Source organism: Poecilia latipinna, unplaced genomic scaffold (genome assembly GCF_001443285.1).
Source record: "Poecilia latipinna isolate Pla-1442-1.1 unplaced genomic scaffold, P_latipinna-1.0 Scaffold299, whole genome shotgun sequence".
NCBI lineage: Eukaryota > Metazoa > Chordata > Actinopteri > Cyprinodontiformes > Poeciliidae > Poecilia > Poecilia latipinna.
Window position 1 is genome coordinate 64,452 of NW_015112915.1, and position 21,453 is coordinate 85,904.

Below are 21,453 nucleotides of genomic sequence, written 5' to 3' on the forward strand. Positions count from 1 at the left end.
GATTCTGAGATTTTAGTCCGTATTAGCATCTTGCAGTTGCTGCAGATTTTTCTGATGCATCTTTGATTTGAGCTTTGTGACATGGAGTTATCCTGCTGGAAGAAGAAATTAAAAGATAGATACACCAGGTTTTAAAGGGTCAGAAACAAGGCTTAGTTTGTACTAAAGCATCCTAAGAGTTGTGAGAATATATCTCCCAAACCATTACACTGAAATGTCAATACCAGGCAGGATATTTTGTTCATGCCAGTTTCTGACCTTGCAATTGAAATTAAGATTGTTTCCCAATGTTGGTGAGACAGTGTGAATTGTAGCTTCACTTTCCTGGTTTTAACAGGCAGCAGTGGCACATGGTGTTATCTTCTGCTGCTGTAGGTCATCTGCTTCAAGGTTGGACATGATGTGCATTTCGTTAGGGTGCATTCACACCAGCCCTGTTTAGTCCGCTTTAATTGGACTCTAGTTTGCTAGAAAGTTCAGTTCATTTGAGGAGGTGTAAATGTGTAATCAAACTCTGATGCCGACCAAAAAAGTGAACTCTGGTCCGCCTACAAACCTGGGTCTCACTTAAGTTAAAGTGGAATCCGTTCACATTTTCCTCTGTCTTCACACACGAACATGACATTGTTGTTTACACAACTGCGATTTACTGGATATTTTCTCTTTTCAAACCATATTTGCACATAAAATTCCCAAATTTCTGGCAAGCAAAACATGGAACTACCATGCAACTCATTAAAAATCACCTTCTGATGCTTGCTTTCAACTTCAACAAGTAGTCTCCATCATGCTCGATACCTAAGTGCATTGATGTAATAATTCACTGTGATGCGCTTAGAAGAAATTGAACAGTTGTACCTAAGAAAGTGGCCGGTGAGTTTCAAGCTTTAACACAATGTCAACTTAATAATGGCTGTTTGTTTGCAGCCTGTCCAAATGTTCTCGATATCAATCCAAGAATCACAACCTAGACATGTGGTCAGCCTCTCTTGAGGTGACCTTTAAAAGTACGTGAACGGACGGACAAACGGACACACACTCACACACAATAACCTTTAGAGAGTGCCTGCTGAGTGTGTGAGCTAGCGTGTGCTGGGTGTAAATATGCATGAGTAAGGCTGCCTGCACATATTCTTCATGGTCAGTGGATGAAGGCAGGAGAGGGATTGAGGCTGTGTCGGGTTGTGTGTGTGTGTGTGTGTGTGTGTGTGTGTTCTGGGGAGGTGGATTGTGAGTCATGATTTGTGACTCATAAAGCGTCGGCAACCAAAACGGCTCTTTTTAACACATTGTTTTGTGGCAGAAATGCACAGATGGGGGATGCACTCCACTCCATAATGGGGCACATGTTCAATGTCACACACTTTAGATTTCTCAGAATTATTTGCTTGAGTTTTATTTTATTTTTTATTTTTTTGTTTTTTGGCCTTTCCGCCTCCCATGGCTTTGTCCTGGACATATGCATATCCCACAAACAGAAAAAGCACAGATAGCCGCAGCAGACGAGCTGCACGCTGACTTCACCATATGTGGGGTTGGAAGTGGTAGCAGACGCCAAGAGAAGAACCAGTCAGTACCAGCAACGCACAGCATGTCTCCTACCTCTTACTCATCAGCATGTACAGTCCTAATAATAAATCAGCTACCGAGTATGAAACAAATTTAACTTATTTTAATTAGTTGAATACACTTTTGACTTACTCCTGTTATAGTCTGTTACTTTATGAAAGAAGATTGGCTCTTAATGAAATTAATATTCTGTTTCTTTTATGGAACTTGGGGACAAAATTTCTGATCATATTCGTAAGACCTGACATTGCGGTGTTACTGTTGGGTTTTACGATGGCAATATTGATTTAATTTGGCCCAAATTTCCCTCACTACTCTCTTACTTTTTCATTATTTCCCTGCTCCTGTCACTTTCCACCAGATCTAGCATTTTGGACTCTGAAATTTACATCAAATGTGGACATCAAGGGCATTGAGAGTCCATTTCATTGGTTAAATATGTTTTTTCCAAACAGAGCTTAAAAAATGACAAGCTACTAAATATTGCATCCAAGATGCAATATTGCAAAAATTGATATTCAGAGATGCACCGATCAGGCTTTCTCTGGTGGAAACCAATTTCCGTTCTCCTTAAGGTCCAACCTGCCATGTCCTATTTTAACCAAAGACTATTACTCATAAAAGAAATGGGCTCAGGGTTTTATTGATGTAGTACTTTTGAATCTAGCAGAAAAGGTAATAAGGACAAGATTATTCCCATTTGCACATTAAAGAAATTATCCATAAGCTTTATTTGAATGGAAAAAGTGCATCAATAAAACAGGCTGTTGTAAACTGGAAATGTTGCAAGTTCTTCATTTTGATGCATTTACTGAATAGGGAAAAATCAGACAAATTGAATGATTTTCCTTGAATGATTTCACATTTGCGACTGCAAATCAAACTTAACTGGAGTCGCAACACAACAATGAGAAACTATGAGATCATGTGAAGATTTACTGTATTATTATTACTCCATTTTTTGTTTATAGTCCGAATCCTGGTGATACCGAGTCAGGTTGAAAGTACATATGTCACTGGAGTGGGATTCAGTTCAGATTAGTCTAGATTGATACCAACTGAATGGTTGTCTTAGTCTTTATAAATTCTCATTCAAGTTCAGATTAAATGTAAGAATAGAAAATCATTAAATGTATGGAAGTAAATTAGTGCCACTAATAATCCAAAATTACCCTATTAATCCCTAAGACAATTTAATTAAAAACAAAAAACAAAACGACAAACTGTTTGTGTCTCACATCTTTTCTTAGGGCAGATATGTAAAATCATCAAAACTACAATAATTTTACTGAAACTTTAGGGAAAACATTATTATTATTATTATTATTATTATTATTATTACAATACCAATTTACACTTCTTTGCAAAAGTATCCACTTTGAACCTTTTCGAATTTTGGTAGGTTCTAACTACAAATGTAAATGTGTAAATAAAAATCTTAGAAGTGTGGCATGCATTTATATTAACCTTCTCTGACACAACAAATGCAGTTAAATGAAATTTCTCTGCAGTGATGTCTTAGGAGATGTCTCTATAAGTTTTGCACATCTAAATATTGAATGGTTATAATCAGTGATTTTTAAGTTTAAAATTGTCGTTTTGCTTCTTCTAAAAGGAAAACTCTGACTTTCTTTCCTGCTTCTGATAAAGGCATTAATTCCCACAGCATAATGATGTCACCATCCTGTTTTGACATGGGGATGGTGTTTAGAAGTGGACTTGGTGTGTTCGTTTTCTGACACGCTGTTCTGCATAAAGGGAAGCAAGCTAATTCTTTGATATGTTTAAAAATATATCTATATTTGCCATAGCTGTTGGTCTCTTTAGCTCCAGACTGACTGGCTGCTTCTCCTAAAGTCCTGGTAGCCAGAACCTGTCTGTCTACATCCAAAAATAACACAAAATGTAGAATGGTCCAAGGGAAGTTAATACTTTAGCGTAGATTTATCGATCTCACTGTCAGTTTTCAGTCAATTATTTTTGAGAACTTATAGAATATTTTCCCCTGAAACATGTCGCATTTTACCAGAAATATTATCAGGAAAAATATTTCATGTTCACAAAACTTCTTAATCAGTGAGGAAAATCTGCAGAATAGACTGCATAATTATCAATGAGGGATTCTTACTCGACACATTAGTCGGTAATGGTTGCGTAATCTCACAAGGCGAGCAAATGAGCAGTGTCCAACACAAGACGGAGAAAGAGAGAGACGCTTGGTGTTAAGAGGCAAGTGTCTGTTGATTGGCTTCCTGCCTCACTGACTGGCGTGAATTTGGATTCTGATGGCCACATCTTGAGCTGTGAAAAAAACTGTCCCCTCCGGCCGTCAACACTCGAGAAGCAATTGGTGCAAAGTTGTTTTTTTTTTACTGTGAGATGCGCAATTTTCCTGGATTTTCCTCCTTGTCTAATGGGACTAATTCTGCCTCTTCTCAATTTTGCTAACACACATTACAGTAGAATGCTCATTATTGCTTAACACCCATGCAACTCTTGTAATGAAAGTCAAAGCGCCACATACAGAGCTCTACCCCCACATTATCAAGGAAATACACAGCTACTAAATTCAACAGGAGAGATGTGTAATCCCACTGATAAATGTAGACTTTTTTCCCGGTAATTGTATGCAATTATCATCCTGTTAGGACGTGTACATATTAACACCTTTAGCGTTCATTGCTACTAATAAGGAACAGACAAAACCAACGGTCTTTGTAATCGCCTAAAAATAAAGACATCAAACGGACACCAAGGTTTTCAGAGGATGGAGGAGGGGGGAAAGATAGAGCGGAGGCTGGGAGGGAGTGTGCGAGGAGGATAGGGCACGGGAGTGTGGAAAAGTGATGGTGAGGAAAGATACGAACGCTTTCGGAAAGCGGGAGAAGAGAGGTGGAAAGAGAAGGTCGGAGACGAACATGGAGACAGGGAGGGAGATAAGACTGCGGCGTTTCTCAGCAGGGGAGCTGCATCTCTCCTTGGGCTTAGCAACACGACACAGTCTCAGAATCAACCTGGATGGTTTTCATCAGCGATGCAGATTCCTCAAACAGCACTGGCATGCACACACACACACACACACACACACACACACACACACACACACACACACACACACTTGTCTTTTTGGAATGAAAGAGGGAGTCTAGTGGGTGCTCCAATTGTCTCTTACCTGCTCCAGCAATTTCCATCATTTCTGGGCGGGTGCTGGAAGTAGCGGCCCGATTGGCGATTCACTCCAGTACCCCATCTGGCATTTCGTGTTCATTTCTTTGCCGCTTGCCAAAACAAGAACATACACACATTGATTTAGAGTGCTTGTTTGGCATTTAGATAATTGAAATAGCCACAATACTCATTATGGCCCCATTATATTACCTTTATGAAAATATTTCCTTATACCCTCATTATTTGTTAACAAGCATATGAAAGAGAGCTTCGGTATTTTTTCCTTGTGCGTATGTCTCCACGGGTTTGTCCTTGTTGCTATACAAACGACCTGCGCAAATGTAAATTTTTCACATTGTGCATGCTTTGCCATCCCTCTGTGATCCTCGCTGTGCGTTTGCAACATGATACCGCCGCGCTTATTTCTGTGTGCGTTTGTCTAAAAAGGAATGAAACTGACTCTGATCTTATCCAGCTTAAGACAAATACGCTGTTCCGCCTGAAGACATTGTCATGGAAACAAACCAGTTTCCCTGGGTACCAGAGAGAAGGCCAAATTCAAACTCTACAGATGGAGGCAGAAGGGAAGGAGAGATATGAGCAAAAAGACACACGAAAAGTTAAGATTTAGCACAGTGGCAGGAGGCGCTTTTCTCATTACTTTACCTAAAATGAAAGCCAGAGGTATTTAAAAGACTCCTAAGTGTGACGAAAACGCATTTAGAACATGCAAATCTGCTATTATGCAAAAGGTTTTGTTGTCATTAATGCTAGTTTAATGTATTTAAAACAGTGCAGCATAAAGTATTGAAATGAGCACAGTACAACACCTGGTAGTCCATTATTAATGCCATGTATTCACGCTCTGCATACCAATAATATTGTTGACCAATTAAATGAACCCTTGATGTCCACATCTGATCTAGAGATTTGATGTGGGGGAAAAAGAGGACAGAGAAACATTTGTTTACTGCAACTGGTATCAATTTAACTACTATGAAACACATTTTTCTTACATTGTGTAGCTTTTTTTCACTGAGATGAACCTCCATGCTGTTATTGGTTGACACAGAGTTAAGGACCTCATACTTGACACCCCTTCTAAAAACACTTATGATTGCCTGTTTTAATAGTTCAAACTCCAAATATACCTTAATAACCATTAATAAGCACAGTAGAAACCATGAAACCACAGAAACTACTGTCTACAGTCTTCCTCATCTCCGCTCTGGGCATAGCAAGTCTAGTAGCATCAGTATTTTAGCTTCCCAATCTGCATTTTCTTTTGAATATTTTGGACAAACTCAGTGACTTTTCTGCAATAATTTGGATTTACTTTGCACAGAAAAGTCCACAAATAGGTGAATCCACAAATAGCTCCTACATAAAAGTTCAGTGGTATTGATTGGATATTGTAATATAATTGATACCGACCATTAGAAATATGATGATAGAGGAAGTAGTTTTGAATCCCAACAAAAAACGAAGAACTAACATTTATGAATGTTTAAGTAATATTCACTGAGTAAAAAGTTTCACACTAAAGAGTTGCGTTGTTAGCACTTCCTTGCTGTGTTGATGTATTGTTAATTTGCTGATTATAAAAAGCAATACTTTTGATTCTGAAACCAGTCATTTATCGGTCAAGGCTGGTCAGGCAGAAAAAAATTGGTCTGCCTGATGTTTCCCCTCTATTCTCAACTGGCTTCCTTATTTCTATTTTCTGCTTTTAATAAATTAATTGGTTTAAAATGGCAACAAATGGCAATCTAAAAAGACAAACTAAAATCACACAATCTGTGGTGTAAAATAACGAGAGTCAAGTCAAATCTAAGTAAAACTAAAAAGGATCAACTAAAGCTGGAGAATGTTGGCAAAAAGATAATTAAAGCTTAATGAATATCTTAAATCAAGAAGACATATATAAAGTTTCTTCAGATTTCTATTTGGATCGATTTCCATTTCTTTTTCCCAAAGACTGTTATGCATAAAAGATATAAATGTACTTTTGAATCCAACAGAAATTGAAGAAATTAAGAAAATGAATCCAATTGATAAATCAAAGCATAGTCCCCTGACCTGCATCAGATTTCTTATTTAACCTAAAAGGTTCTCGCTGTTCAAACAGTTTTGATGCACTTAACGAATAGAAAAGCTGGTCCAGGTAAAAATGGCCAGTTCTGATCTCTATTTTTTCCAATCATATAAATTCTTTTGTACTGATTTGTTACTCCTCATCTTACTTTCTGCAACCCGTGTGGCGTCTTATACAGGAATTTAAAGGTGCTACACTCAAACAAGCTAGCCTTCCCAATATCACTCAGTGAAAGGACATTGTAAATCAGAACAAAACCTGTGACAATACAATAAAGGAATTTGATTTAAAAAGAAAAGAAAAGAAAAGCAGTTCACACAATGTCCAATGTAGCTGATTTGAACATGGTCATTACTGAATACATTTTTCCATGTAGATGCATAATAATGACACCACCTTTGCATCCTAATGGTGTCAGTTCCCCCAGTTATCACAGTCTGCTTGTTCACAGTCCACATGGTTGTCCAGGAACCACGACTCCACCCGAGACGTAAAACAACAAAAAATAAACACATCAACAAAATAACTTCCAAATCAACATCAAAGTAACAACCACAACCTTAAAGAACATTTCATGATAGATGTAACAATTATGAATTATCAACTCAAAGGACATTGTTGCTTTGACTCACTCAGCCAGTACTCAGATTCAGCCATTCTCCTGGGCAATCTGCTCTACCTGATTCCAGTTCCTGAAGTTCTGATGGGAATATACAGTAATGGAAATGAGTTATGTTTAGGATTTTATAAATTTATTGCCCAGGGTTTTCATGCAAGAGAAAGAACTAGGAACTAACATCTTCATTTTAACAACAAAAAAAAGAAAAAGGAGAAAAAGAGATCCCATATTTGAGACAGCCGATCTGTCACTGCGTCCTGACAGTAATATCCTCCTCTACAGTATTGCTCCCTTGGCTGTGATGTGATAACCCAATCGGTTTCTAAGCCAGACGTGGTATATCACAGAGCAGAGATGGAAACAGCACTCGTTTAGCGAGCTCGCCTTTTACTGACTGAATTTTCAGACGTGAAGGCACTACTATCGGAACGTTATATACACCGAAATGCATTTACATACATTTCCAACTCTGGACATCTACATCTATACACTGCATATGAGTTTTTAGTTAATCCACCTGTCGGTTATTAAGAAGGAATGCCTTCACGCTGGATGTTTGCAATATAAATGTGTGTGTGTGTGCAGTGTCTGAGTGGAGCTGATAGCAGAACTGCATGGTGGGCTAAAAATGAGGTGCAGGGGAATTGCAGTGTGCTATCTCCAGCAGAATGACAGGGCTGCCATGATTGAGGCTTGCAACACCAGGATTTAGATACACCAGCATTTTTCTCTGTTTCATTCTCTCCGGCCGGCCGGCCCAGCCCCTCGATCTGCCACTCCCATACCTCGAGCCGTCTTGCTATCCCTCCATTTCTCCCATCTCAATGAGTGCCTCCATTCCCCGCTTCTCTTTTCAAATCCCTCCTGTGCATTTCTCTCTTTTCTCTCCCTTGCTTCTTTCCACCCTGCTCCCTCTATCAGGTGCTGTATAATGAAGGCTCCCCTGATGTGCTCCCAGCCTCCATCCGCCATTTTGATTCAGTACAGCTGTCCATGATAATGTACTGTTCACTCAATCACTCTCTCTCTCTTCTCCTCCTTCACCATCTCTCTTTCTCTGAAAGACACATGCACCCTCTTTTTTTTTGTTTTTTTTTTTTTTTTTTGCTGGAGCCCCCTGTGACACAGGGTTGCCATGGAGAAACCAAATTACTCTGTGAAACATTGAGGAGGAGACCCATGAGATGAGACAAAGCCGTAAATGACACACACAGGCACACACACCATACGTGCACCAGCATACAGGAAAATCTGTGTGATGTGTGTTTGATTATTTGAGGGGAGGTACAGTTGCAGCTGGTCCCTCGGAGCAGCAGAGATCCGATCAGCTTTTCCGTCTCTCCCCGCCTCCCCCGTCTCCCCACAGATTGCCTTATTCATAAGAGCAGCAGCTTTCAAGGTCTAACGCCAATCATCTTTAAATTTCTGCTTATTCCCGCTCCTCCTCTAGCCTTGATTGTTCAGATCTTACTTCTTTTGAACACTGTTCATGTATATTTTCAGATGCATTTCATAGATTCACATTTTTTTCCTTCTTCTTTCTTTCACCCTCGCCTCTTATAGTTTATGGCTGCACGGTCATTAGATCTATACTTCAATTTCAGTTTTATTCTGTCCAGCCTTCTTGTTATCTGCTGAAAGTCTCACTCTTTTTTACGCATGTCATTGTAAGTGCAGTTTTCTTTCATATAGCTTCCAACATGGGCTTCCTCTGACTTAATTTGAAAAGCCAAAATAATTAACCTTATATTTCTTCTTCCTTCAGTAACTCCACATACACCAAAGAATATTGAAAATAGTAAAATGTTTCGGATACGTTGTCACAAGACAGAGCAGTTCCAGATGAAAAACAGCAGATTTTAATTTCTAAGTACTGAATTTTTAGGTTATTCAGTCAGGGCATTTTACTGCATAGTCCACCTCCTTCTTGCTTAGCTGAGTGGCAAAACATTGAAGGTGGAAACTATTGTTAGCAGTTGGATAAGGGGTAATTAAATATTTACAACTGTTTGACTCAAAAGGGATTCTTGTGACCGACAAAAAGATTATTCTGAATACAAAATCACAGTAAAGCAGAGACAAGAGTTGCCTTTCATTTATGCATTACTTATTTCTACAGTGAAAATTTTGCAAAACAAAGTCTGGGCCCATTTAAATTCCTGGCTATGCATATGGACTCAAAACAGGAAGTATGATCAATCTCAAGTAAGTCAAGAACCTGAGTGGACACTTTAGCTGCATCTTTGTACAGTTCTCTGCTGGCATTTTCTGTGAAGATGAAATTATATATTTTAATTCATGGTGCTGCCTCTGATACCCTTTATATGATGTCAGTGCAGATGTGGATGAATATCTGGAGGGCAGAGATGCACATTAAAAAGCAAAATATGTAAAGTTAGATCACATCTTGTGTAGGTTTTAACTGCAGAATGTGAAAGATAGCTGTTGTGCAGTACAAGCACATTATTTAGGTTCTGCAACATCAAAATGTTGGTCGATAAAAGGCACATAAGGATGCAAAAATAAAGAAGTTTAACCCTCCAGTCTAACAGATTAATCAAGCCAAATTTGCAGTACCGTAATTCCACCACACTTTGTGCTATCTGAAAGATTCCTGAAAGGGGAGACGTTGCGCTTTCCAGCCAATATCAAGGTTATTACGGTAATTTCACCTCCACTGTAGCAGGAAGTGAAATTAATCTGAGGGGTGCTCTTTTAATAGACGGTAAACTGTGAAAATAACTTGCTAGATATTGAAAGTTCCAGTTGTTATGGATAAATGGGGAAATATATTTACTCACAAGACATTTAGAAAACTGCGTACAATTAAAATAAGCAAAAATATCCAGGTGGAGATTTGAAACATAGGTCTAAGAAGGTTAATGAGGCAAAGGGGGGCAAATGAAAACTGAAACGAGAGTCCTAAAATCAGAGTCTAGGAACCAAAATCTAACACATGAAAAAAAATAATGAAGAGCAGGATAAATCCAAATCCAAAACAAGAACCAGCAGAGACAGACTCACCCAAAGAGGGATATATACTGAGGAGAGGTGATCAGTGAAACATTACACAGGTGGAGCCTAATCAACCAGAGTGAGGGCAGCTGATTGAGAAAAGCAGATAGCAGAGACAGAGGGAATGTAATGGAATAAGTGGCTGAACAGAAATGATCAATCACGAAACAGAACACAATTAGAGTGACCAAAGGAGACAAAGAAACTATGAAGCAGGAGAGAAAGACAACAGGAAGTAAAGAAGAGGCAGAACAGGAAGGACATGGTGTGAAAACAGCTGAAGCAGCGCCACAGAGTTTTTCTCCTTGAGCTTTGGTTTTTAAGAAACAAAGAAAATTCATTTCTCATTTTGTAGCACAGGTTTTTATTTTTTGAACATCACTTTTAAAGATTTTCACTAAAACTAAACCAAAAAACATACTAAAAACTGATTTATTTGTTTGTACGGTTATTCTATACCAGCTTAACATCAAATAATGTTTGACGTTTTCTAAAAGACAAATTGGTTGTTTTTTCACTTCATCTTTAAAATCAACCAGCTAAGCCTCCTGGAGACAGGAATCCAGTTTGAGGGTTGGATTCTGTTCTGTTGTTTGTTCAACTGAATCTAATCAGACTGTATTGTTGAGATGGTTTCTGAGAGGCAAAGCCAGGCGAATAAAGGCCAGACAGACCTCAGACCACTTTTACCACAATTAAATTCAACAGAAATTTATAGCTTGCGATGGTACTTGAAACAGGCACACAGTGCCCTCCACAAATATTCATACCTCTTTAACATCGAAGACAAATGCTACAGGACAGAGTTTAGGATGCCCACATGAGAAAGAGGAGAAAGACGAAGATTAGAATAGTCATTGCAATACTTACAAATATTCTCATATAGCAAGATTTTCTAATTTCATGTAGCCCTAATATTCTCTGATCTAAATTATTTTGGTTGTATTTAACTGATATCTTTGTTGGTCAGGTAGTAACGAAGCCTGAATATTAGTGATATTAAACCAAAACTGGTTTAGTTTCACCATTTTCCAGACTTAATAGATGTTTCATCTATTAGACTTCAGCCGCAGTCTCAAGTCTTTTTCAGAATTATTCACTCCTCTCACAAAGATGATCACAAATATGATTCATTGAACTTTGGAGGACAAAGTTTAAGAAAAATAAATACTTTTGCAGATCACTACATTTTGGAAATTGAGTTTCTTCTTCGTCTCCTCAGTTTATCGTTAATGTCAGGTGATTGTTGAGCGTCTCCGTGTCGGGGCCATGGTACTCCTCCGTCGTGCAACTCCCTGGCGTTGATCGACAGTGCTTTCCACAGGATGAAGTGTGACACGCGGTGTGTATGTCAGTGTCTGCTTCAGTGTTTACTCTGAGCTAATACTGACTCACTCCATTAATCTGAGCTACAACAGATCCACTCCAACCTGCCCACTTGAGGGAGATGAAGGGGCGGGAGCTGTTGCAGATGCACGCTCAACACATGGTCTCCGTCGCATTCGCGTAACCCCACGTATGCCTTTCTTTCTGATTTGCACGCGAGATGCAACAGAGCGACCGTTCGCGGGCCGGGACGTCCAAATCGATGCGGAGATGCTTTATGTTCTCCTGTCTGCTCTAATGACATGTCTGTAAATTAACAACAGAATAGCGGAGCAGCGCTCTGAAACCTAATGGCACCTCTGTAAATTACCGCTGAATGCTGCTGGACGCCTGTGTGTGTTCTCATTGTAAACACACCGCCATCCCCTTTTCCCTCCTTTCTTTGTTGGCACCTCATCTACATTTGTCTGAGGTTGTGTGGTTGTGTGACTGTGTTAACACTGTTGCTTGTTGTTTCGGTCTGAGTGTGTGTTTTTTGTGTGTGCCGATCTCTCTCTCTCCCTTCCCCTCGCTCTTTCAGTAAAGACTAGCCCGAGGCCCTGAGTTGGTAATAGCTTTTCTGACAACTATACACCAATATTTACTGAGGCCAGCACCCACCCACACCCACACATATTTAATGCACATATAAAATAGTATGTAGTTTCCCGTACACACTTTCACATGCCTAAATGCAGAGCTGCACACAGTGTTTCTTTCTGCAGGCGCACACACACAGTCTTAATTAACATGCTGGGAGGGAAGGAGTCACACACCAGAGGAACTCTCACACATGCTGGCAAACAACGTGTTGTTTCTCACTCGTATATTGGCATTCACACTCTGGGTTGTTGTTTTTTTCATGCAGCAGGACCACAGAAAGACAATTTGCCACAATTTGGCCCTTGAATTGTGATATATTCTCACTTTTTCCTCCTCATTATTCTCTTTGCGTTACATTCACTCGAGTGCGGCCAATTCCATCCTAGCGCTCCTCTCCCTTCCTCTCGCCACCTTAATAACCTATTACACTTCAGTCTATTCATTATGTGGCAATCCTTTCTACCCCTGGACTCTACGGCGGTTCCCTTGCCAAGTGTCTGTCTTTCTGCGGCTTCACCTGGTCTGCGTTAAACTGCTCCTCTCTTCTCCTCGTTATGGTGAACTACAAGATGGTGGTTGTGCCCGGAGAAAAGAGCAGAAAAGAAAAGGAAAAAAAAGAGGCCAACAAGATGTGTGGAGAGGAATTGTGGCATGAGGCCAGGAGGGAGGTGTGAGAGATACTGCGATGCAGAGGAAGAGTGATGCTTTGGTGGAGGAGAGATAATGTCATCTCTTACTTGTTTATGCGATCGTTTTTGTTTTATTGTTCTCGCTTGCATGTTTTTGTTTTTGTTTTTTTCTCTGCTTGCTTTGCATTGATGTGTGAGTAGGTGTAAGAGCAGATAAGTAAATGTGAGCTTAAGTATGATGGATTGTGAAACCTTGGTTTCGTGTCCTTGGAGGTCACAGAGGGTGTTCAAGGTAAGTTTCCATTGGCCGAATGCCTGGTTCTCTGAATTTCACAGCAGCTTGCAAAATGATTCATACTCCTTAAACTTTTTTCACACTGTCATGTTTGAACCAAAATTTTTGGTCTACATTGTTGTGATTTTATGCGATAGACTAACACAAAGGAGGGGATAGAAAATGATACGTGGGTTTCAAAATGTTGCATAAATAAAAAAGTGGAGAATGTATATTTGCATTCAGCCCCTCTGAATTAATACAGTAAAATCAGCTCAAATATGCACAATTAGACATTAAAATTTTAGCTCCATACACTTTGATGCCTCCACCACTGTGTTTTCTTTTAGCAAAGACGTATTCTGGGTGCTTTGCATGTTCAGCGTTCTTACTAGAGCTTAAAATCCTTGAAAATGCTTGAATTTCAATTAGGCGTTTTCAAGGTTTGGAAAGTGCTTGATATTCAAACTTTAGCAGTTTTGTAATTAAGTGCAATCTAGCATTTGATTAAAAGCCTAAATTTGGAAAACATTACTAGCAAATGAAACCAGATATTTTCATAGACTTAATAAAAAGAAACGTTTTTTTTCTCACTGACTAAACTTTTCTTGTTTAAGGTCGGTTAAAATTACCAACATTATTTAAATTGCTAAATGCCAGAAAGCTTAGCAAGAACATTTTCTTTCTTTGTATATTGTGTTTAAGCATTAAATTTGAGCAGGAAGGTCTTTAACCTTAACATGATTTATTTAGGATGTTTTAATGTATAGAATATTTATTACAATAAATTTCTCAATGACTTATTGAGCTGTGTAATTGAAACAAATAATGTTACTGAAATTGGAAAGTTTTTTGTAAAATTTGTGACATGAGGATCTTCTTTTTTCACTAATGTGAAGTTAGTTGGTTGTGTTGGGTTTTAATTAGTAGGACCACACCTTTCAGATCTTTATTTGGAAGAAAAGAGGACAACCATGTATCATTTCCCCTTTACTTAACAATCCTGCACTGCCTTGTGTTGGTGCACCACATAAAATCGAAGCAGAATGCACCACAATTTGGGTTGTGTGACGAAATGTGAAAAAGTTCAAGGGCTATGAATATATTTGCAAGGGACCATAATTGGCTTTGGCTGCCATGAAGCTTGCAGGCTGCTCTTCTCCATTTCCATCGGCAATTTTTCCCAACCTTATCGAATTCCTCCAAACCTCGACTGCTGCCGCACAAAGTTACACCAAAAAATTGTGTCTTTTTCCGAACATCGAGAAATGAGCCATGTTGTCAAACAAGACCACATCACTTTCGACTGCCAGCACAGCTGTTCTCTCAAAAGAGAGCGTGGCAGGTTTCATAACGAGTTTGGAACGCTCTACTCTCACGACTGTCTCTCTCATATCCACACTGTTTAATCTCTAACCCACATGACTGATCAAAGCTTGTTTACCCACCACTCCATGGTGCGATTAGAGGTACTGAAGGAAGTGTTTCTTCCAACTGCTGGCATCAGTGAGGCTTTGCTTGACAATAACAACATTTTCAGCATCTTAAGGAATATGTTTTTGTACTGAGCATTGGAATCAAATTTAACCAGCCAGCTGAGATTTGTTTTACTCGACTGGCTCTGATGAACACCCACCATTTTCTTTCCCTGAGCGGTTTATGAAGAGCAGTGTGGGAAGAGGCATTATAGCTGAGATAATGTGCTAATCATTAGAGTAATGTTCAACAACCCTGTAACATTTACAAATGTATTTGTTCTTTTTTTCTCCCCCCCCCTGCTTGCCTCTCTTTATAGCTCGTGAGGAGTATGTTGCCACCTTTAAGGGCTCTGAGTACTTCTGCTACGACTTGTCGCCCAACCCCATCCAGTCCAGCAGCGACGAAATCACGCTGTCCTTCAAGACGCTGCAGCGCAACGGCCTGATGCTGCACACGGGCAAGTCAGCCGACTACGTGAACCTGGCACTAAAGAATGGTGCCGTGTCCCTTGTCATTAATCTCGGCTCTGGGGCCTTCGAAGCCCTGGTGGAGCCCGTCAACGGCAAGTTCAACGACAACGCCTGGCACGACGTGAAAGTCACCCGCAACCTGAGACAGGTAACCAGACTACAACAGGTAGAGAGAGGAGTGAGCGGCCGAGCGGAAAGGAGAAGCAATAATAAAGAGTTAAACTAACACAGGGACAAAAAAAGAAAAGACAGGAAGTACATCAGAATATAGAGCCAGCATTTACATAAATCTATACTGGTGTAAAAAATTATTATATGTTAATTATTCCCCATAATATTTTTCATTAAGTGATTCCATGGTGTTCAGCCCTGGAATTATAGCTATAAAATGTTTACTATGTAACAACTTCACAATTAACTGAGAATTTCTTCTTCATATCTTCACTTAAGCTTGATTTCTCTCCAGAATAGATGGTCTTGTGAGTAATACTACTTGGCACTCTCTTTTTTGCCAATGCCTTTTTAATGACAAGATGTGGGTCATATATATATATATATATATAATTTATTTTTTATCTCACAAATATGTCTTTTTTGTCAACTATTTTCCCACCTGAAACAACCGAAATATGGAGCATTTAGAAAACAGCAGGACCACATTTTTTGGTGTCTGATATCAAATCAAATTCACACGACAAGCAAAAATATTTTATAGGTGATCACTGTTTTGTGAAGCTTTTCTTCCTACATTTTCTGCTACTTACCCTGACTAGAAATGTTTCACTAATCTTGTTCTCAGTATGTGTTTCACACAGGAAGCTAATTAAAGGTGCGCCACCTCCTACCCTAATTTTCATGAACTAATCACCTGCTTCTGTGTTAATAAAAACCCGGTGGAAATCTAATAACACTTCATAGATTCATAAAACACTGTTGGCATTAATGATGTTTATGATTTGTTTAGACTGGAAGAGTTTTTGTCTTATTAGCTGTTAGTGTTAGCATCTGGGAGAAACTAATCTAGAATTGAATTAAATAAAGACTAAGATAATTTTATGCTAACTTTTAAACTGTCTCTTTAACATTTATAGTTTCTGACTCCATAGAGATTGAAAAATTAGAAAATAGTCATTTTAACTCTGCTATTATGTTAGCAGAGTTAGCTACGAAGGCTCATCTGGCTATTCAGCACTTACATTTGCATTTACAAAGCTTCCAACTCTGTTAGATAATTTATTAGACAACATTTTGGTGGTAGATGGAAACAACATGAAATAGTATTGCCACTGGCTAACTGTTGCTAACGGCTAAAGTTAGCAACTGCTCTGCAGTTTCTTCTCTCCACAAAGTTAATTGGCTGTTTTAGCTCTTTATCATCTTTAGACTCATTTAAAAGCAGTCAGACTAATCAACCCTTTATTGAATCATTAAACACAACCAAATTTGAGATTTAGAAAAACTTTATTCTACTTTTCAATGGTTGTTTTGTTTTGGATTAGCATAGAATTAGAGAGAGTGAAAGTGCAATGAAGTAGTCAAACCTAGTATGAAAGATTCTGCTCTAATAACAGATGGTGTGATTTTTAAAGCCTTTTACTTTATTAGTGAATAATAAACACATAAATATGTATATTTTCCCAAAATATTGCTGAAGTCTCACCTGGTTATGCTCTCATAACCCTAACATTGTGCAACATTATGAGCTGTATGCATTGTTACACCCCTACAAATTAATAAGCTACAGTTTTAAATTATCAAAATGGATTTTGAACTGAGACAACTGAGTAAATTACAAATTTTTAGCTTGGTTTTGGCTTTTCACGATGGTTTTACTTTTTAAAAAGTCTTTTTATGTAGCTGAATGAAGCATGAAAATGTCACCTCAGGCTATTTAAAATTGGTTTAAACCATGAATGACCATTTTCTGAAACCAAAGCTCTATCGTCACTAAATTCAAAATGAAAATACTGATCTAAAAAAATAAAATCCTGAATGTATTTTTTTGTATTTAAGCAATGCATCGCAGATTGAACTGACGAATGTGTTTAGTTTTAGTGTATTTGACTGTGGTGAACCGCATAGCCTGCTGCAGATGAAGGGCAGACTGTAGTCCGCAGGAAGAAAATAATCAATGTAGAAGCTGCCGTCAGCGCACTGTTGTTCAGCTGCAGCGATGCTGTGGTAGTAAGAAAACACCTGAGGTTTCGGTCTTAGTTTACAGTGGGTTAACCACCAGGACAGCTCTGCTTTCAGCTCTAGGTGAGTGCTTTCCCAGTCGAGTGTGTGCTTGTGAGCGAGTGTGTAAATGAACAAATAAAGCGAGAGAGTGAACTAGAAAAACACTGAGGATCCACCGGCACTCAGGTGCTCCTTCCTACTTCCTGCCTCGACCGTTTGCCTGTCTGTACTACTAACTTGACTACTAACTGAACTAACCTGCTAGTGAAACTAACCACCATCCATGGAATGATTCATTCTACTAACCTAACCTGTGCCCTTCTCCTAGCAAAACCACTCCAACCAACCTACTAATCTCACCAGAGGCCTTCTAGCTTTTTCCTTTTTTTTGTTCCCGGAGTTGTTCTGTTCACAGTTTTTTGCCTTCCTTTCTCCCCCTCTCCTACAAAGCACTCAGGCATTGGACACGCTATGGTAAACAAACTCCATTGTTCGGTAGATATCATTCTAATTGTTTCTTAGTTTGGGTTTTCCCCGTGTCTATTTCCTTTTGAATCATAGACATCAAAAATAAACCAATAAAAGGATAAATGCGGTTGGTAATCTCTTACGCTTAAATAGCCCCTCTCCCCTTCTCCTTGCCAACCACGTTTTTATAACAAAATCCCTTTCCTCCCCTATTTCTATGATTTTTTTTTCACTCCATCACTTTGTGACTGACTTGTAGGCGTGCACAGATTGGCTCATCTCTCACATGCACGCAAATGTCAAGCCCCACCCTCCCTGCATGTCCTGATTAAGAAATCCTTCTCTGATTATTCCACAAATTGATTGAGAGGTTCCCCCTTCCCTCCTTTCTTTTATCCTCCTTTTGAATTTTTCGTCCTACGATCTGTCATGCATGTTCCTCATGGTGCCTCTGAGTCATGCAGTTCTTTGTTTTTTTATCTGCTGTGTCCTCTTTGCTAGTGGTTGCATGCAGAGAGAGGAGCAGGCTGCATGTCTTTTTGCTATTTATATATATATATATATCCGTGTGTGCGTGTGTGTGTGTGTGTGTGGAATGAGCCTTCGCCCTGCTAACACCTGTATGTACATCAATAAGTGTGTTTTCTTCTGTGTGTCATCTCATTCTGACTCGCTGATCCAACAAACCCCCCTCAGACCACAAACTAACACCATCATCACAACTCACACAGCAACATGACATCATCACACCTACTAACAGCATCAAAAATCATTAACCCTGATCTCAGTAACCCACCACAAGTAACACCACTTTGCTTGCCAGCAGTGCTGCAACTAACAACTACTAACCAGTAAATAGCACTAACACCTGCTGTGTAGCACGAAGACGCCTGTGAATACCTAACTAACAGCTGCCTGGCTGGGCAAAATTTGCCTGGCGATGCTAACACTGTATCTTAGTGGGAAAGTAATGTGCTAGCAAGCTTTATAGCCAGTTTAACATGGTCAGTAATGTACTGCAGAAAATCTGAGTGATAAAACTAATTGCAACTTGCATGTGACAGCATTAGATCTCTGCGACAGCTAAAAGCCCCTATAGAGGCCATTAGGCAGCAGAGTGAGCTAATTTAATTACAGGAGAACTAGAGTCTCTGTAGGTAAACCATTTAGGGGAAATGTTGTTTGTATACTAGTAAGTAAATCCTGCTGCATTTTCTCTACCTAAGCTGTACAGCAGCTTAGAAGCTAATCATAAGAAAACCTTCATTAGTAAAGAGAGAAGAATATTTACTCTGGTTCTGCATAAAGCAGGACGGATTAGTTTGTTATATAATGTCAGTAATTTGCAGTTGAAGTTAATGAAAAACGTTGAGGGTACAAATTCAGTATCGGGTGCGGCAACGCTTTGAGTTTCAGCAAGTCCAAGTTAATCACACACAGAGTCACCATGCTGAATAATGGACTGACTGCTATCTCCAGTCTGAGGATGCCAGACCACATGGAGAAATATGGCACAAACACTATGGTAGTTCCAGCATCACCACAATCAGATCTGCTCAGTTAAACGTCACAGTCAGCACTGATCCAAATGCATTAAATCAAATCCCACCAGAAGCACAACCATCCCTTCTCCAAAACCAATCCGGGCTTTTCCAAACAGAAGGCACATACATTTGGTTACTACAGTAACGGGGGCTAATTTGGCTGGTCAGCGCCTAGCTAGCGCTTAGCGCTGCCTTTGGTGTGAGTATATAGCGTGTCCTTTCCCTGTGCTTTGTTGTGTAGGTGACGATCTCTGTGGACGGGATCCTGACCACGACGGGCTACACGCAGGAGGACTACACCATGCTGGGCTCTGATGACTTCTTCTACGTGGGAGGAAGTCCCAGCACAGCGGACCTTCCTGGTTCTCCTGTCAGCAACAACTTCATGGGTTGTCTCAAAGAGGTGCGATGCATGCTTAATGGTGTAAATACACACTCAAATTGTGATTGAAAACTGTGATAGTGGTGAAAAGATGTGGCTCAAAACATTTCACACCTCTGGCAGATTTTAGTTTACTGAATTACTTAGAAACTGAACATTTAAAAAAAAAGTATCTCATGGTTTTCTGTAAAAATGCTTTAAAAAAAATCCTTCCAAAAGACTGCAAAAACACGAGACTGGGGCGCCAATCTACTAAACATAAAAGCAAACATATAGAGTCAGAGAAAACTAGATCAATGCATAATAATGTGTTGGAATGGCCTAGTCAAAGTTCAGATCTAAATCTACTTGAGAACCTCTGGGAGAATTATAAATTTAAGTTCACTGTTGCTCCCAACCCAATTTGACAATGATGGAAAGACAGATGGATAGTAAAAATGAATGAAGAGGAGCAATTACTCCCAATATATGTGCAAATATTCCCATTACTAAAATAACATTTAATTCATGTCCCTTCATCTTTACAGTTATTGGCTGTTTTATATTGGTCCATCATAAAAGGCCATTAAAATGCAGTGAAGTTTGTGTTTGTAACAAAACATTATGTGAGAAAGTTCTAAAATATGAATAGTTTTGCAAGGCGCTGTATTCTTCTTTATTCCCTTCATTAAAAGTCAGTAAACTATAACTTCTCAGCATAGCTTGTCTTATTTTATGCTTTCATCCTGCACAAATTTAAGTTTTCATAAAATAGACCTTTTTCTTATGCTTTGTTTCCTTCTACTGCTCTCCCCCTTCCTCTCTCTCTCTCTCTGTCACGCAACACAAACATTTCACACACATTATCTTTTAATACGCACACACTGAAATTCTTCCATTTGGCAGACTCACACAAACAGTCCCAGACACACACAACCCATCTAGCATCAGACAGAATCAGTGATGAGTGTCGTTGAGGGAGAAGATACAGCACTAAGCTCTAACATGCTAATTAGCTACGCCACAGAGACGCTCCATCCATCCGCTCTGCTTGAAATGGGCCACAACGCCGCAGCAGCAACGACTAGCATGACACACCGACGAGAACACACAAACGCCAATACATGTAGTCTTTTGCACAAATTTGCCCAGAAATGCAGAGAAAATTAAAACGATCAAACCAAAATGAGTGCACCTTTGAGTGCAAACCACTTTTCTCATACATCGTCTTGCTTATGTAACACACAACCTGACTGAGTTTCCCTTTCACTCACAGGATTCACACAGAGGCATAAACAAACAACCCAACAAGCCGACAGATGATGTGCCAAACAGAGAGCTATCTGTATCGGCGCTGAATGCTCTCTGTGTTGCTTCATTAAGACTGATGGTGTTTAAACAAGACCGCCACAGTCAAAGTGAACCCTCCACTACCAAATTTGCATATTTAATACAATGATATGATAATCCATGTGAGCAAATTAAGATGTATGCAGCAAATCACACGCGTGAACAATCGCAGCTATAACAATTTTAAGCATCCGTTGTGCCGCAGGCTCATTCTTCCGCACAAACACGCTCCCACATGCTAACACCACTTTGCAGAAGTTATTATT

The 21,453-nt window shown here is 39.4% G+C and overlaps 1 protein-coding gene and 1 long non-coding RNA gene across 10 annotated transcripts in view; both read left to right on the forward strand.

The window, feature by feature from the left end:
• nrxn1a (neurexin 1a) overlaps nt 1–21,453 on the forward strand; it is an 80,995-nt gene that overhangs the window by 14,041 nt on the left and 45,501 nt on the right. For 8 of the 9 annotated variants that reach the window (XM_015034451.1, XM_015034442.1, XM_015034450.1 and 5 more), the window contains 3 exons: nt 15,133–15,434; nt 17,915–17,938; nt 19,718–19,879. In XM_015034451.1, coding sequence (XP_014889937.1) covers nt 15,133–15,434; nt 17,915–17,938; nt 19,718–19,879 — 488 coding nt within the window. The remainder of the gene's footprint in view (nt 1–15,132; nt 15,435–17,914; nt 17,939–19,717; nt 19,880–21,453) is intronic. The other variant, XM_015034446.1, reaches the window with a different exon arrangement.
• Nucleotides 4,653–7,350, forward strand: LOC106948649 (uncharacterized). Its single transcript, XR_001425221.1, has 2 exons — nt 4,653–5,529; nt 5,575–7,350. It is a non-coding gene; the product is annotated as an uncharacterized LOC106948649 (long non-coding RNA).